Below are 15673 nucleotides of genomic sequence, written 5' to 3'. Positions count from 1 at the left end.
ACATCACAATGTACTAATAAAATGAACGTTAAGCACACACACACACACTCACTCGCTCACAGATGCAGACTGTCAGAGAGAGGTTAAGCATGACTGATTAGATTAGAAATTATGAGCTAATTAATGCGTATCTTGGGAGACTAGTGCAGCATGCTTATTAGGAGACACAGCCGTGGTCGGCAGCAGGGAACTGTTGTTAATTCCCACTATATTAGATGTGGCCTTACATGAATTGGAACAATATGCCGCCGCCGCCGCCGCCGCCGCTCAGACCTTCCTGTGTTACACATAAAAAGCATATGGAGATGAAAAATCTGCTTGGCCATGTGCGGATTCAGTCGTGAAGTGGAATGGCATTCGGGTGAGAGCAGACGGAGGCCAAACAATCCAAACTTGGATCAGAGCGTCACAGATAGAATTTTGATAAAGAAGTGCTCACAATCACATTTTGATAGATTAGTAAAGAATATTTGAGGAAAATGGGCTTTTTAATTTTGTTCAGTATCCCACAATGATTGTTAGTAATCTGCAAACCGAAAATATATTTTGTGTTCATTTGCTAGTATGGGAGTATATTTTTGAAATCGATCATTTCATCGATTAATCGAGTTTTAGTTTGCTTTAAATTGTATTATAATTTTTTTTTCCCAATTACTCTTTATTAACCAATTATTGTTGTTTCTTTAGTGGGGGGAAAATGACAATTAGTCAATATCATATGAGAAATGATTCAGTTATTTGTTCGGTCATTACTTTCCAAAGTAAAAGCAGATATTTGCAAATGTGTCAATTTGATTGAACCTGAAACCTGTTTTCATTCGAGAATGTTTACTGTTGCGAAGCTGACAACAGATTTGGACCATTTTAAGTCAAACTGTAGCAGTAATATTTAGAGGCTAAATGATTAATAGTCGATTAATCAATTCATTTAGACACCCTCCCTGTCAAGAGGTTTTCAGTCAAGGTTCACCAACGTAGTGGATGAGGCATAGAGATTTCCTTGGATACCGTAGAAGTGATCATTTGAAAATGTGAGCGCTAATGAAGGAAAGCGAAGCCACTTCGGGGTTCACGGACAATAACATACGACATTAGTATTGGATTTCTGAGATGTGACCATTTGCATTCTGTCTCGGGCTGAATGGGGCCTTTGTGACTCACAACAATGGCGTGGAGTGGAAAATCGTTTTTAAGAGGAATCATAAGACAAAGCAACTCCAGTTGCAGAATTTCTCAGAAATCATGTAACATTTAGAAGCAGTCGTTGATGCCTGTGTGAGGTGCAGAGTCTGAAATCAGGATGGATGGATGGATGGAGTGACAGCCACTGCCACAGGCTACTTCATATTCAATCCAGGCCGCAAGCAGCAGCCTTGGACATTCCTTATTACGGTTGTTTTTGTTGCTGTTGTTATTGCGACATCAAAGTGCTCTTGTTCCCACATCAGCTCTGACATGTCGGCGGCGGCGTTTAAGTGAATGTCAACGTTGTTTTGCTCATTTCAACAGCAGCGAATTTGTGACGCGACCTCTGTCAGACTCTCGGGAGGCTATCGACCAGTCGGATCCATTTGTTTTGCAGCCGTTTCTTCGCGCCGTCCATTTCTATCACATTACTTTGACAGAAATTGAATTTGCTCTGATGCATTTTGATGTCTCCTAAGTGCACGCGCTGGAAGTGTCGTGTTTCAAGTGGCGCGATGATGCGAAAACACTTCAGATTTCAACAAAAGAGATGGAAATTGATTTCATTTTATTGTCTTCTGCTGCCATTTGGTTATGCATTTCCGAAAAGGGATTTGTCCTTCAAATCCTTCCATTTGGGTTTTAGTTAAGAGCACTTTAGGACAAGTTTGCTTCCTGGACCTCTTCAACAGCATTCAAGCATCTCTTCATCAATGTTGTTTGTGGAACGTTTAGGCCATGTGATTGAAGACACCGTGCGTCCCATATGGGATATTGACGGGCACCTCGGCTCTGCCCAGTTCCCTGAACGACTTGGCATCCAGAACGAGAAGGAACGTACTTTTGTCCTGAGAAAAAAAAAAACGGAACACGTCAGTGTTTGCCCAACAATCGTATTTCCATCTATTTTCAATGAGGGATGCTTTGAGATATGAACGTTTTGGATTAGGAGTGCGGTCGTGGAATGAATGGAACTCTTAAATCAAGGCAACATTCTAGTGTTATAGATAGTCAGACTTGGTATTAAACAATCAAGCTTGGGGGGGGGGGGAAATCTAAGTTTATATTATTTCTGCAGATGTGAACTCACTTCCCGCGGTGTGATAATGACTGACAAAACAACTCCGTCATCTTCCTCGGTCGCTTCGGGCGAAGCAACAAAGACAGGCTCGGACGGGAACAAGCCGGGATAGCGCCACACCTAAACAGGAAATAAGGCACCAAAAATAAAACTCAACTAATTCCAGTCCAACTTTCTTGTAACAACAAATACAGTAGCACTCATGCAATTACGATGCTGGTCTTACTCCAAACAAACGTTCCCTTGAAATGAAATGACATTATTTGTGATTTGTGCCAGTGTGATTGGTGGAGACCTTGAGCTCCTTGGTGTGCACGTCCATCTTGAGCAGCGAGTCACTGAAGACATGTCCAAAACCACATGAATAGAAGTAGCGGTAAGGTCGTCCGTTGTATTGCTCGTAGTTGATCTGAGGGAACTCCAGGCCACCGTATTGCAGAAGTTCATCGTCGTGAAGTTCCTCGTGGGTCATGTATACCTGGACAAGATCAAAAGTTCACACACATTGTTGAAACTAATTTCATGACGCAATCTGGACTATGACTGCCTGTCAATCAACCAAAGTGGCATTTTTTGAACAAAATGTTCGAATGCAGGAGTGTCAAACTCATTTTTGTCGCGGGCCGCATCAAAGTCATAGTTTCCTTCGGTGGGCCATTATGACTTCAAAATAAACTGATGAATAACTAGTTTTCAAATCAGAGACTAGTAAAAACTGTTCAAATGATTTTAAAAGACATGATTTTAAATGATTTTTAAAAGTGAAAATTTGATGCGCAATTTGTCTTCGCGGACCACGTAAAATGTTTTGGCGGGCCGTAACTGGCCCCCGGCCGGGCCTTGAGTTTGACACGTGTTCTAATAGATGATATCGAAATATGTTGAGTGTTTTTATGCCAAATTAGAAGTCTTGCTCTATTCCTCACATTTTTACCCGCTCATCAGAAAAACCTTCCCGTGTGCGAGCTAATCCTCATCAAAGTGTGTAATTACTCAATTGATTACAATTTCGACTTCACCCTTAACTGCATAATGGAGTTAATGACATCATGATTGAGTGATGGATGCTACCTCTCCAGGTTTGGTCATTTTGGCCGTGGCTTTATAGTTAGGCAAGGTCACGAGGTTCTGCTCCAGAGGGGCCGATTTGTCGACATTTAACGGCAGGACGTATCTCCTTGGCAGGTTTCTGCACAGTGAGTTGTAAAACTGACAAAGGAAAGCACAAAAGAGTGACTCAATCACCAAAATAGATGCTTCGGAAATGCTAATTGATGCAAATTCACCTTGTCCATCTCCTCTCCTGGATCTCTGCGGAGGTTCTCCAGGGTGAAGTCACCGATGACCTGTCCGTCATCCCCGCAGCACATGTCCATAACCAGCAGTCCGTTGTCCTCAAAGGCGTTGATCTGATGCAGCGTGAACATGGGAGCTGCGCGGTACGTCACTTCACTCTCCTGTAATTTAAGTTAACACAGTCTTCTTCTGGCTTCTGATGGAGAGTTATCGCAGGCGTGTCTGGACACAAGTGAACTTAAATGCTCTGTTGGGCCAACTATGGAGTTCACTTTCCTGAAGTCTGTTGTTATGAATTAATGATAGTCATCACGAGCCGCTAATATTGGCTAGCTCAGCGAGGCCGGCGGTCCTTAAAGTGATCCTTGAGGGCAACCTGGTTGTTACGTTGGTGCACCTACCAAGCGTCTGTGTGTTTGCTCAATGGCCTGTGTGGAGCCAAGTGAGTGTGGCCTAGCTTTCACTCACTTTTCCAGTGTGCCGGTTGACCAGGTGGAAGACGGTGTCGCAACAGGGATCCCAGGTCATGACCTTGTGGAAACTCTTTCCTTGGATGCGGTAAAGCATGAACTTGAGCAGATCCAACTTGATGGGCTGCTCCACAAACACTATGTAGTTCTCAGACATGACTGGAGGAGGCACAGACAAAGAAAACAAATACCAAATTTACATGTGTGTTTAAGGTCAAATATCATTATAATGTATATTTTACACCAGACACTTACAAGAAAATCCCGTTTTCATTGTATACATGTTGTATAATGACAATAAAAGTATTTAATTTCATTTAATTTAATTTAATGAACTGTAAGGTCACATCCTGGAATAATTTGTGTTTGACTACAAATGTCCCAGTGTTAAAATGAAAAAAAAAAAGAAAATCAGAAGAAAACACGGACATTATGTTTCTGCGTGAGTAACACAAACGAGGGGCTTTCCTCCATGGCGCACCTCTTTTTGGCAAAAGAGTACAAAGCAGTTATGTGACACAATCAAGGGAATTTGGAGACTAAAATATGTGCTTGTGTATAAACAAGTGAATGTGGGAATTAACAGATTCTCTGCAACCACTGCTAATCTAGCGAGGGATGCAAGTGGGCGCCTTGAACCGCTTTACAATTCTTCCCTCTTGACAGAAAAAAAAAATGTCTTGGTGCCTTCCAAGAATAGCATGGAGGTCTACAAAATCACATTGTGTATGTACACAAGCAAATACACATGATGTCTCCTCTTGACTTGTATTCTGCTTCTGTAGTTTTCAATATATGTTAAATTATACTTAAATGATATTATAAATTATACGGAATGGGGAGAAAGCGAGACAATCAAACATCCGCAGCTGGTGAGAACCGAACACAATACAAAGGGACGGTGATTGACAAAGGGAAGCAGGGTGAGACGAGAATTTGAAGGAGTAATTAATCGGAATATGAAGGGGAAAAAAATATAAAGTGCAGGCTCAAGCCTGTCAAATCGGGCCGGCGTCAAAGCTTTTCCTATAGTTCATTTGACTTCTCACCGAAGCTGTGATAGTAGCAGGGTTTTCTGGGTTCCTTTGCTCGGATGGAGCAGATCACTTTAGCTCCGTAGAGGTCTGCGCAGTCGTCGCTCGCCCCCGCCTCCCCAGGTGGGGGCACGCGGATGATGTTGTAGAAGAAACCTAAAGACGAGCAAACACGTCAATGTGTATGTGTGCAAAAGTAACATGCTCCTCGGTGTAATAACAACGTGCATAAAAATAGAGAAGTATTCAGAACATGAAATTGGAAGGAAGAGAAGCGAACATAATGAACGAATGAATAAATGATAATATGAATAATTAATATGATTTTTTTTAATACAGTCAATACACAAAGGAAACTAAGATGTGCAAAGTATCCGGACACTTACATAGTTTGGTGTATCAGCACAATATAAATGAGATTCGGCAAATAAAGGAGCATTAAAAAAAAAAGTTGCTGTTTTGGTTGAAGCAGTCAGAGTTGTTCATTTGACTTGACTTTATTAATTCAAGCTTGCAGTGGAGCCAAAAAAAAGGCCCGACTGAAGAAACAGCAGAACTTTACAATAACAACAAACGGTAAAATATTTAAAAACATTCAATGTTTTTATAATAGTGAGCACATTTGTCTCATCGTGCTTAGATTCTGGGTTTGAATCCCAGTTCCTGTTAGCAGTTTATATTTTCTCTCTCATTTAATAAATACAACATAGACCACTTCAGTCACGTTAGGTAGGAGTGGCTTGACTTAAGCATTTTGGTTTTAATGTAGTGCGAGCTGTTACCTCCTTTCCCGTAAGAGTTGCCCATGTTGTATGTGGCCCCTTGGCGGTCATAATGTGGGTGGGCTGTGGCTGCATTGATAGCAACGTATTGGCTCCAGTCCACCTGAGATTGGCAAGCATCATTCATTTTTGTACCATTTTCTATATACCATCCAGAAAAACATGACGGCGACACTGTATTTGTCTCTCTACCTTTTCTTTTGTCTCCAGAGTTTGAGGATCGATCCTTCTCATGTAGTTGGTTTCGGTGCTGACGAAATAGTCGCCTTTATACTTGACAAAATTCACGCTGGCATTGTCTGTGGCCTCTGTTCACAACACAATGATGGATTTAAACACTTTAGAGCATCGGTGTCAAACTCAGGGCCCGGGGGCCAGATACGGCCCGCCACATCATTTTATGTGGCCCGCAAAATACTAAAATTACAAATTGTCTTCACTTTTGGAAAAATAGAGAAATTGCTAGCAATTTTTATTACATTCATCTTTTTCAAATATTTGAACAGTTTTTAACTCGTCTGTGATTTCAAAACGAGCTATCATCAGTTTGTTGTGGAGCCTATACTGTATAAAATAAGGCGTAGACAGTCATAATGGCCCTCAGAAGGAAACTATGATTACGATGCAGCCCGCAACAAAAACGAGTTTGACACCCCTGCTATAGAGCATGCATTTTGCCTGTCAAATTGCAGAATAGCCATCTTAAAGACGCTGTGGGCAAATCTGAACACATCACAAATTGGCCTCTATTGTAATATATTTGGAGCGGAGTGTACACATTCTAATCGAATCTAATGCATTAAAAGTGTAATCCCTTTAACAAATTAAGCGGTGAGAAAAAAAAAAAAGAAATAGCAGTGGCTTCTTTTTTTTCTTTCCAACTCAAATGTTTGGGCTCATCAGGATTTTGAAGCTTTCCTGCCTTTTTTAAGCACATTGCAATTCTGAACACAATTTTATTACAGTGAGGCTTGCTCACAATTGAGAAGGATTTGGAACCCCCCAAAATATGTGACAGGTTTTAGATTTTTACCTCTGCCAAGGATATTATGGATTACACAGATGATTTAAATTGCACACAATGCTTGGCTACGGTTTGTTAAAATCCCCCGTTCAGGTAATTTAATTTTGTTAGGTGAAGGTCGACGATTCAACGTGAACATTGTGGCCTATAAAAATCGATGCTGCGTTGTTGAGTGTACAGCACTTTATTTGTATTCAATCTGATGTTATTTTTATTTTTATTTTTTTAAGACATGAGCAGCACATTCAACTATTGACTTTTGCTGCGGCCCCCTTTTGTTACGTCTGCAAATACAATGCACATACAGTGACCGTTTTTTTTCGCTTGCACTTCAGTGCTTCTGCTCCGATGGATAATAATAATGCATTGAGTGATGACCGAGTGACATTAGGATGCACTAAAAAGACCTACATTATATTCAGCATTTGAAGCGCACATACTTGGGGTCTGAAAACGTGAGAAGAATCGCGCAAAGATGTTCTTGCAGGGATCAGGCATGGCCAGCGTTCCGAACTCTGACACAACGATGCGGTTCTTCTCTGAGTTACGCACGTACGAGTCACTTCTCAGGAAACGGCTACTGTAGGTCACGTTGCCTTCACTGATGTGAAATCTGTGCATCATTGCCATGCCGTCGAACCAGTGGGTGTATCTTGGGTGGGAGAGACCTTGGGTTTAATATCAGCAGTGAGCGGGAAAATCCACCCCAATGTGTGGCTGAAGGACAAAATTCTTAAAGTTTGCCATGAAAAATGTGAAGGTATAACCTGGATGACTCAGGAATTGTTATTGTACCTGTCTTGCCCAAATTCAAACTTCCCCGGACCGTTCCTCAGGAAGCTCCCGTTGATCCATGTTGGGATCGTTCCTGTGATGGTAGTTGGGATAGGATCAGGGCTTTCCTCCACAGAGCTCACCAGTGGGGCCACACTCTCCAAACTTTTGGCCTGAGGGCATCTCTCCCTGCTGGACACTGGAAGGAAATGGAGAAAAAAATTACAGGCTGTCACTTGTGCCGTTATAATGATACCTTTAGTATTAAAACCAGGAGTAATGATAAATAAATGTCATTTTGATATAAATATTTTATTCTATAAAAGCTCATGCAGCATGATAACACTTGTGGAATTATCATTAATATTAATGAGCACACGCTACTAATATGATTATCAATACAAATAATTCAAATTAAAATTGAAAAATAATCATAAATATATTGATAAATTAATCCACTGTATGTTTAATAATATATAATACATACTAAAAAAGTAACACTAATGCTAATATTGTACAATTACTAATAATAATACAAATAGCAAATATTCAACTCAACTTTATTTATAGCGTACTTTAAAAACAACCATCACCGCATACAAAGTACTGTAGATATGGGGTAAAAATCACACATACAAAAACAGTTTAAATAATAATTAATATAATTTTTTTTAATAAAATTAAAAGAAAAACGCTATGAAATGCTAAAACAATGCCGAGTCAAAAGCCCTAGAATAAAATTAAATAGACTACAATACATATACAAACAATACATCATAGAAGAATCATTTGTACACAGTAAATGAATAATAAATTAATATTATATAAAATGGTATTTTTTTACAATATTTCTGATATTATAACCCAAATAAAACCCAAATAAAAAGATGTCAACATCTTAATTAAACTGTTCCATAAGAAAGTGCATACATGAGAGATACATTATCTATTGTGTGCTTTGTGAGATTATGTAACGCTTTTCGCCATGGTGACGCGGCTCCCCGGGGTGGCGCACGCTAAATGACACCTGCTCTATCTGCTGCCTTATCTGCCATCCAAAAAGCAATTCCTTTTCATTGCCTGCCATCAACACACTTAGTATCCCCAAACTTCACACCACAAGCAAAAAGCAAATCATTGTTGTGGATCAATAATGCACCACGTGCTGAGCTTGGGTTTCCACCGTTCTTACAATGCCAAGCGTTGGACTAAAGGGAATAAATTCACTTTGTTCCTGAGATGCTAATAACACAGACAATGAAAACAAAAACAATGGCGAGAGAAAATGCTAGAGGCTGTAACAGACTTTTACTTTGTCAACAACTTGAGGTTCAATTGCAATTACTGCTTCGTGCATTCGTAGCATAAGTTTTTGCCTGATCAAATTTATATATATACATATATATATATATGTATATATATATATGTATACTATAAAATAATATATAATGGCGACTCACATGGCTGTGGCTCTGCGGTCCCGGACATGCTCGGCCTGTTGCTGTGCAAATCAAATGAGACTTAACACTGCGCTTTTATTACCGACGATCTGTGCAGGAGAGACTTTGGACTCCGGGATGGGTGTCGGGTTCAAGAGGTGATAACTCGACATAAAAAAACGGTACATCAGTCACGCTATCAAACTACTGCTCGTGAAAACGTCTCCAGGCGCTTCCTACTGTTGCTCTTGGATGACATAATACATCATCATGTTTTTCTTCAATGTATAAAAATGTCAAGTTCCACCTGACTCTTCGTAGCTTCAAAATCTTGCAGAAAGCTTTTAGAACTGCAAAGCGAGAGATTGATCATTATTCCACCAATTTAAAGTTTGTGCATATTTACACATTTTATTGTGCAAATAATAAGTCTGGAGTCAAAAGTGGCATCTCTGCACATACTGTACATTCTTTGGGTGATATACGACCTCGGCTGGAGATCATGTTGTGAGTTGTGCATCACATATTTTTGTGTGAATCTTGCCTGCAGCTCTCGTGTCAGAAAACCCAATAAATGCACGTTTGCTTTTGCGGTGTTTCTATGTTTGCACTGATCAAATAAATTGACATTTTGATGAATAATCGTCATTATGTTGACTTTCAAAAAGGCAAAACACGGAACATATCGTAATGGCCTTGGTTATCCTCTATCTCAAACACGTAGCCGTTTTTCTGTTACGTTTATCTAATCTATACAGTCTCATCTTGTACAGTTTAAGATTTGCAATCACGTCAAGTCAAGTCAAGTCCAGTTTATTTGTATAGCCCTAAATCACAAGCAGTCTCAAAGGGCTTCACATAGACAAAAATTGACAATTATTCTCAAAGCATCCCCTGATCTTAAGCTCCCAAAAGGGCAAGGAAAAACTCCAAAAACCCCTGCCAGGGGAAAATGAGAAACCTTGAGAAGGGACCACAGATGGAAGGATCCCCCTTTCAGGATTACCAGGTTGAAATGGATGCAGAGAGGGCACAAATAATACATAATATGAAAATCAATGGAAAAAAAGTGGATGGACGTCTATAACATTAAACCAGGGTCCTCTTATATTTTATTTCTTGTACAGTGATGAGGCACGGTGGGGAAAAAAACCCACTTTGTTACATTTTTCTTGATCGAATAAAAAAAAAAGAAAAAAAAACAGCGAGGTTCATTCATATTAAATGTTGCTAGGCATCCCAGCCAGCGCATGAGGCGTACTCAGAATCCAAATAAATATTAACTGGCCTTAACAGACAGCCTGCGTGGTGCAGCCGTGTTCCCCCTCTTGACATGAGTGGAGTGGAAACACGGCAAGTAGGAACAAGTCCTGCAGGAAGACCAGTCGGGGCACGAGACGTTTGTGAAGATTTAATTAAAGGACTTGTTCCTCGCTGCGTGTACTTTCAAGGCATGAAATGCCAGGAAATGTTGAGCTCCAATTATAAAAAAATCAAAAGGGAAGAGATGATCCAATGCACAGCCCGTACTTGTCATTCTTTGCGCAGGAGAATCCTTTTGAAATTGAGGCCAAATTATTAGGAACACCAGTAAAAATTGACAAAATTGCTTGGAACCGGGAAAAAGATTTTCAAAAATCCAAGGAAGAATTCAAAGAATGAATTTTCAAAGGCAGAACAAATTGTTGAGCTTCTCCCAGGAGAGATTGAAGCACAATGATTGGTTAGCAACTAGCTGACATCACCTGTGATGTCATTTTTAGTTGACAGCAAGTGGCAGTAGAAGGCAAAATGGCTGCCGCACCAGATGGCGGAAAACGCAATATTAATCACAATACTATGTTTAGATGAGTAGATGTGCAAACAACTTATTGTAAAAAAAACATTTTTGACTTGACTTCTCCTTTAATGGTATTTTCAGCTTCGTCTTGAGATTCAACTGACTTTTTGACCCGGAGCCTCTCATACTCTAACTTTTAATGAGCCATATTTTTTTATTTGTTTGTATCCAGGGCCTGCCCTGCCTCTCGCCCAAAGTCAGTTGGGATCTATTCCATACTTACTTACACGCCCACCCGCCCTCGCTGGAGGCCCGTCCAGTCCGTCATAAATTAATTGATAAGAGGTCCGAACCTGCTCTTCCTAATATTTCTCGATAGCATTGAGGAACTATCATTGAGAGGCAATGTTTACTGCCACAAGGAGATAGAGAGCAACTATAAACGCTGAGAGTCATCGAGAGTTCAGCAGGACTTCCTGACAGGTAGAACAGGCTGAGACCGAGCGGCTACAAAAGGCCTGAGGGAGCCTCCCCTTCCTCCGGCAGATCCATCACCGACGCCGTGCAGCAGGTAGACCTCATCCTATCGACAATGGAATGAATACAAGAGGTTTAATCATCACAAGGGGATGGGAGGGGAGGGGGGGGGGAGTTATTGTGAACACGGAGCAGCGATAAGCACAACAATGTTTTAGAGAGATTTGACGAAGAATTTTAATTAGCTTTCAATTAATTGCATATCGGAGGAGCACACAGAGGGATGTCGACTATCTCGGTTTATTCTCTTATTGTCGTGCTTCATCTGTCTCGCCGCGGCCAGATGAAAAGGGGTCGCCTGAGTCCAAGTCAGGAAACAACTTCAGTGATGGAACCTGCAAACTGGCAGACTGGAACTATTTTCAGGTAGAATTCCTCTGGGGTTTTTTTTTTTTCCTACAACGCAGAGCGGGAGGGGGGGGGGGATAACTAAACTACACAGATGAATTGTCCCATCTAGTGGTTAACTGATTGAATGGTTCAGGTATTTTCTCTCTCATCATAAAAAAAAAATCATCATCATATTTGTCCTCATTAGGAGTCCTAGGTGAGCTTGGAGACAAGGTTCATCCTGCATTGCTCATCAATCAAACGCAGGGACCAACGTGACCTGTTTATTTTTAAACCGACAGCTACTTTTGGGATATTGAGTCACGCAAAGGGCAATCACTTTCACACAATTCACAAAAAGGTTGAAAATACCTTGATTTAGGTTCTTGTATCTTTTGGTAATACTTAATAATATCATAATCATACCCAGCATTAATACGCTCTCAAGATTTGTTTTCCAACACTGACTGTCAATATTGTCAATGTCACCATCTGGTTATTTATTATTGTAATGCTTCCTTGGTTGGATTTTGTGTTTGAGAGCAAACACACCCACACGCCAGTAATCCAGATGTCGGCTTCTCACGCTCTCACGCAAGCGTTTAATTCCTGTTTACAATGGATTGACATCAAACTGTCGAAATGATTCTATTTGGGAAGAATGTTGTATTGTTTATATATAGAACGGAATTGATATTAAAAAATAAATACAACAAGCATTAACAGTTAAACGTATTTACCTGGTGTTGTGTCGATGATGTGTGGCTAAAAAAAAAAAAGAAAAAATGAAGGTCATGAGAAATGTTCCGGAGAAGCCACCTGTGTGGTCCGCTTAGCTATTGGCTGACCTTCATCCCTGGGGGGACCAATAGTGAGTGTTACTGCATTCCCAAAGGGGGAGTTGCCGGCGGAAGACCGTTTAAAAGCGAGTGAGCGTTGAGTGGCCTCTTTCGAGACGCATCAATCAACATGATCCCAATAGTGTTGGCCTCACTTCTCATTGCTGCTGGTAAGAACATCTGGGCTTCCTCACTTGTGTGTGTGTGTGTCGGGGGGGGGGGGGGGGGGGGGGGGGGGGGGGGGGGGACAGCCTCAGGCCTTTGACATTAAGGACAAGGTATGCACTGCCTTGGTATCCAGCAGATGGCCCCAGATGGTCTTTTTTTTTTTTTTGTTGGTTTGTTTTATTTTTGGGTAGGAAGCAAGGTGGCCAAGTGGTCAAAGTTCAAGTTTGAATCTCGACTCCGGCTAATGATGTTCATTATGGTTTAAGGCCCGAGTGAATAGAAAAGTGAATGGTGTCATTTTACATGTTGGTAAAGTGAAGTTTACCTGAGAGATGAAAATTCAATTTCTTCGGTTTTTTTTTTTTTTTTTTTGCTTGTTTTTGCTAATTCTACCTCACAACAAGTAGCTATGCAAATGAGTATCATAAATCAGAGCAAAGATGGACGGACGGACGGATAAACAGATAGATGGCTAAAAAAAAAATGTTATTGATCCACTGAGTATTGTTATTTCTGCTGCCTGGATTTCTTTTTAATTTTTATTGCAATTTTTATTGCCCTACCATTGATTTAATAACACCAGTGAACGCATTTTTACATTTTTTTAATCGGACTTGCAAGTAAACTTTTCTTGATACATTTTTTTTGCACTGATTCAGAATCTGCTCTTCCTGTGATGTCATAGATATAAACGCTATATTATATATTATGCAATCTTTCATAAATCAACAAGAAGATTTAAATGGATGTTTCTTCAACCTATTGCCCTTCACACGTCCTTTTCCCTCAGCCCTCGGGTGCGGCACGCCGCCCGTGGAGCCTCGGACCTCCCGTGTGGTCAACGGCGAAGACGCTAGGCCTCACAGCTGGCCTTGGCAGGTAACGCCAACGCACATCTGTCTGACTTTTCAAACGAGCTGGCAAGCGTCACGCGCCTGGCATCTGCTTCTTAGCTGACAGACTGAAGAGCTGCTCAAAGTGCAGTAATTAGATGTTTCCCTCTGAAATGTGCTGCCAAAAACCTTCTTGTGTCTGTGCAGATTTCTCTTCAGTATGAGAGGGATGGAGAGTGGAGGCACACTTGTGGCGGATCTCTGATTGCTGACAACTGGGTCATGACTGCCGCTCATTGCATCAAGTAGGAGAGCTAACTCACAATTGCGACCGTATAGACAGCTGACGCAAGCGCGGCCTGCGACAAAAAGGTCCTCGGGTTCGATTCTGGCATCATTTGCGGAGGAGGTTTTCTTGGAGAAGCAAAACTAACTTAAGTTCAAGGGTTGGGGGGAAGTCAATGCAGTGGCTTTTATTTTCGATTAATCGTATTCACAATACGCAGCGCTGCGACTGAATCGAATCAAATGGACTCAAACGGCATGCATGTGTTTCTTTCCACAGCAAGAAGCTGTCCTACAGGGTGTTTGTGGGCAAACACAACCTGGTGGAGGAAGAGGCCGGCTCAAAGGCCATCCTGCCCGAGAAGATCATTGTGCACGAGAAATGGAACCCTATCTTTGTGGCTTTCGGGTAAGAAAAAAATAAGTGAAAATAAGACTACCGTATTTTCCGGACTATAAGGCGCACCTAAAAACCTAAAATTTTCTCAAAAGCCGACAGTGCGCCTTATAGTCCGGTGCGCCTTATATATGGACCAAATTCCTAAATTTAAACTGGCCCGAAGCATGATGTCATGAAATCAATCATAAGTAAATGAATCATGAATCAAAAAGACTATGGATCATTATTTTGTGATTTGTTGCGTCTGAAGTTGAAATAAAAAAGATAAAATGGAGAATGATTTGATTTGGATTAAAAATCTGACATGATGCATTAATGGTGCGCCTTATAGTCCGGTGCGCCTTATATAAGGACAAAGTTTTAAAATGGGCCATTCATTGAAGGTGCGCCTTATAGTCCGGTGCGCCTTATAGTCCGGAAAATATGGTATATGGGCTCCCAAGTAGCACAGTCATTGAAATCCAAATTGTCCAAAAGTGTGATTTTTGAATAACATCCTGGTGAGTGTTTCATTCGAAAGGGGAATTGGTTAGTGCAGACCCAGCGTGTACATTTTAATTTTGGATTCAATACAAACAATGAATTTCCCACTGCGCGTCTCACTCAGAAACGACATCGCCATGATCAAGCTGTCCGAGCCGGTGACTTTGAGCGACCAGGTTCAGCTGGCGTGCGTTCCCCCTGCTGACACCCTCTTGACCAACCTCTACCCCTGTTACATCACTGGATGGGGTAGACTGTACAGTAAGTCAACCCCCCCCCATTTTTTTCTTCCAGGTGAGCAGCTCCAGACTGTCTTTTGGATCATGTCGAAACAAGCATCCCCGGCAATCCTCCTGAGTTGCCATGATAATAACACACATTAAATCCCATCCGAATCATTTCTGGCAGTTTAAGCTCCTAAATTGAACATTTGCGACTGCCCGCGGAAGCCGCTGGCGATGAGCTAGAACGCGTGCGGTCGCTCAAACGGTGCGATGTGTCTTCTAGCCGGAGGCCCGATCGCTGATAAGCTGCAGCAGGCTTTGATGCCGGTGGCTGACCACCCCACTTGCTCGCAGCCTGACTGGTGGGGCATCGCTGTCAGGACCAGCATGGTGTGTGCCGGTGGCGATGGAATCGTGGCTGGATGCAATGTAAGGAAATCATACCCACCCAAAAATAAATACAATTCAAATTATACACAATCAGAGACTTTGTGTCAACTATTTGTTGACAGCGATTATTTACCTTCCTGCTATTTTTTTAAGACAATTGACATTTCTCGTGTTTCTTTATTTTGTACCTTCGTCATCCCTTGTCAGTGTGCCTGTAACCAGCAGAAGCAGCGGCAGAATAAAACATGATGTCTTACTTCTCAGGGAGACTCAGGCGGACCTCTGAACTGTAAGAACATGGAGGGTACCTGGGAGGTCC

At 41.4% G+C, this 15673-nt stretch overlaps 2 protein-coding genes and 1 long non-coding RNA gene across 4 annotated transcripts in view; 2 read left to right on the top strand and 1 right to left on the bottom strand.

Moving 5' to 3' along the window:
* Positions 1-1736: 1736 nt before the first annotated feature.
* Positions 1737-9409, bottom strand: bco2l (beta-carotene 15, 15-dioxygenase 2, like). The gene is made up of 12 exons (XM_037259990.1): positions 9107-9409; positions 7668-7845; positions 7313-7524; positions 6041-6156; positions 5849-5951; positions 5082-5222; positions 4031-4191; positions 3553-3723; positions 3338-3475; positions 2562-2744; positions 2276-2386; positions 1737-2033 (listed from the first exon to the last, which is right to left on the bottom strand). Exons 1-12 carry the CDS (start codon positions 9132-9134, stop codon positions 1917-1919), a joined length of 1659 nt encoding a protein of 552 aa, XP_037115885.1. The 5' UTR covers positions 9135-9409; the 3' UTR covers positions 1737-1916.
* LOC119127827 overlaps positions 9029-15673 on the top strand; it is a 19048-nt gene continuing 12403 nt past the window's right edge. Inside the window, exon 1 of one of the 2 annotated variants that reach the window (XR_005098913.1) lies at positions 9029-9072. This is a non-coding gene — a long non-coding RNA (uncharacterized LOC119127827). The remainder of the gene's footprint in view (positions 9073-15673) is intronic. The other variant, XR_005098912.1, reaches the window with a different exon arrangement.
* Positions 12598-15673, top strand: part of ela3l (elastase 3 like) — a 3310-nt gene continuing 234 nt past the window's right edge. The window contains exons 1-7 of the mRNA XM_037259992.1: positions 12598-12741; positions 13530-13618; positions 13780-13877; positions 14138-14266; positions 14865-15001; positions 15248-15393; positions 15619-15673. The exon at positions 15619-15673 is cut by the window's right edge and continues 98 nt beyond it. Of these exons, the coding sequence (XP_037115887.1) occupies positions 12702-12741; positions 13530-13618; positions 13780-13877; positions 14138-14266; positions 14865-15001; positions 15248-15393; positions 15619-15673 (694 nt within the window). The 5' untranslated portion in view covers positions 12598-12701. The remainder of the gene's footprint in view (positions 12742-13529; positions 13619-13779; positions 13878-14137; positions 14267-14864; positions 15002-15247; positions 15394-15618) is intronic.

The sequence above is a fragment of the Syngnathus acus genome, chromosome 9 (genome assembly GCF_901709675.1).
Source record: "Syngnathus acus chromosome 9, fSynAcu1.2, whole genome shotgun sequence".
Lineage (NCBI taxonomy): Eukaryota > Metazoa > Chordata > Actinopteri > Syngnathiformes > Syngnathidae > Syngnathus > Syngnathus acus.
This window is presented reverse-complemented; position numbering and strand designations above follow the sequence as displayed.

Excerpts from the sequence above, each read along its gene's own strand:
- bco2l (XM_037259990.1), bottom strand. The coding sequence starts at position 9,134 with ATGTCCGGGACCGCAGAGCCACAGCCAT. Across the intron at positions 5,223-5,848 it reads CAACTCTTACGGGAAAGGAG|GTTTCTTCTACAACATCATC; the intron begins GTAACAGCTCGC and ends GCTCGTCTTTAG. Across the intron at positions 3,476-3,552 it reads CAGGAGAGGAGATGGACAAG|TTTTACAACTCACTGTGCAG; the intron begins GTGAATTTGCAT and ends TTCCTTTGTCAG.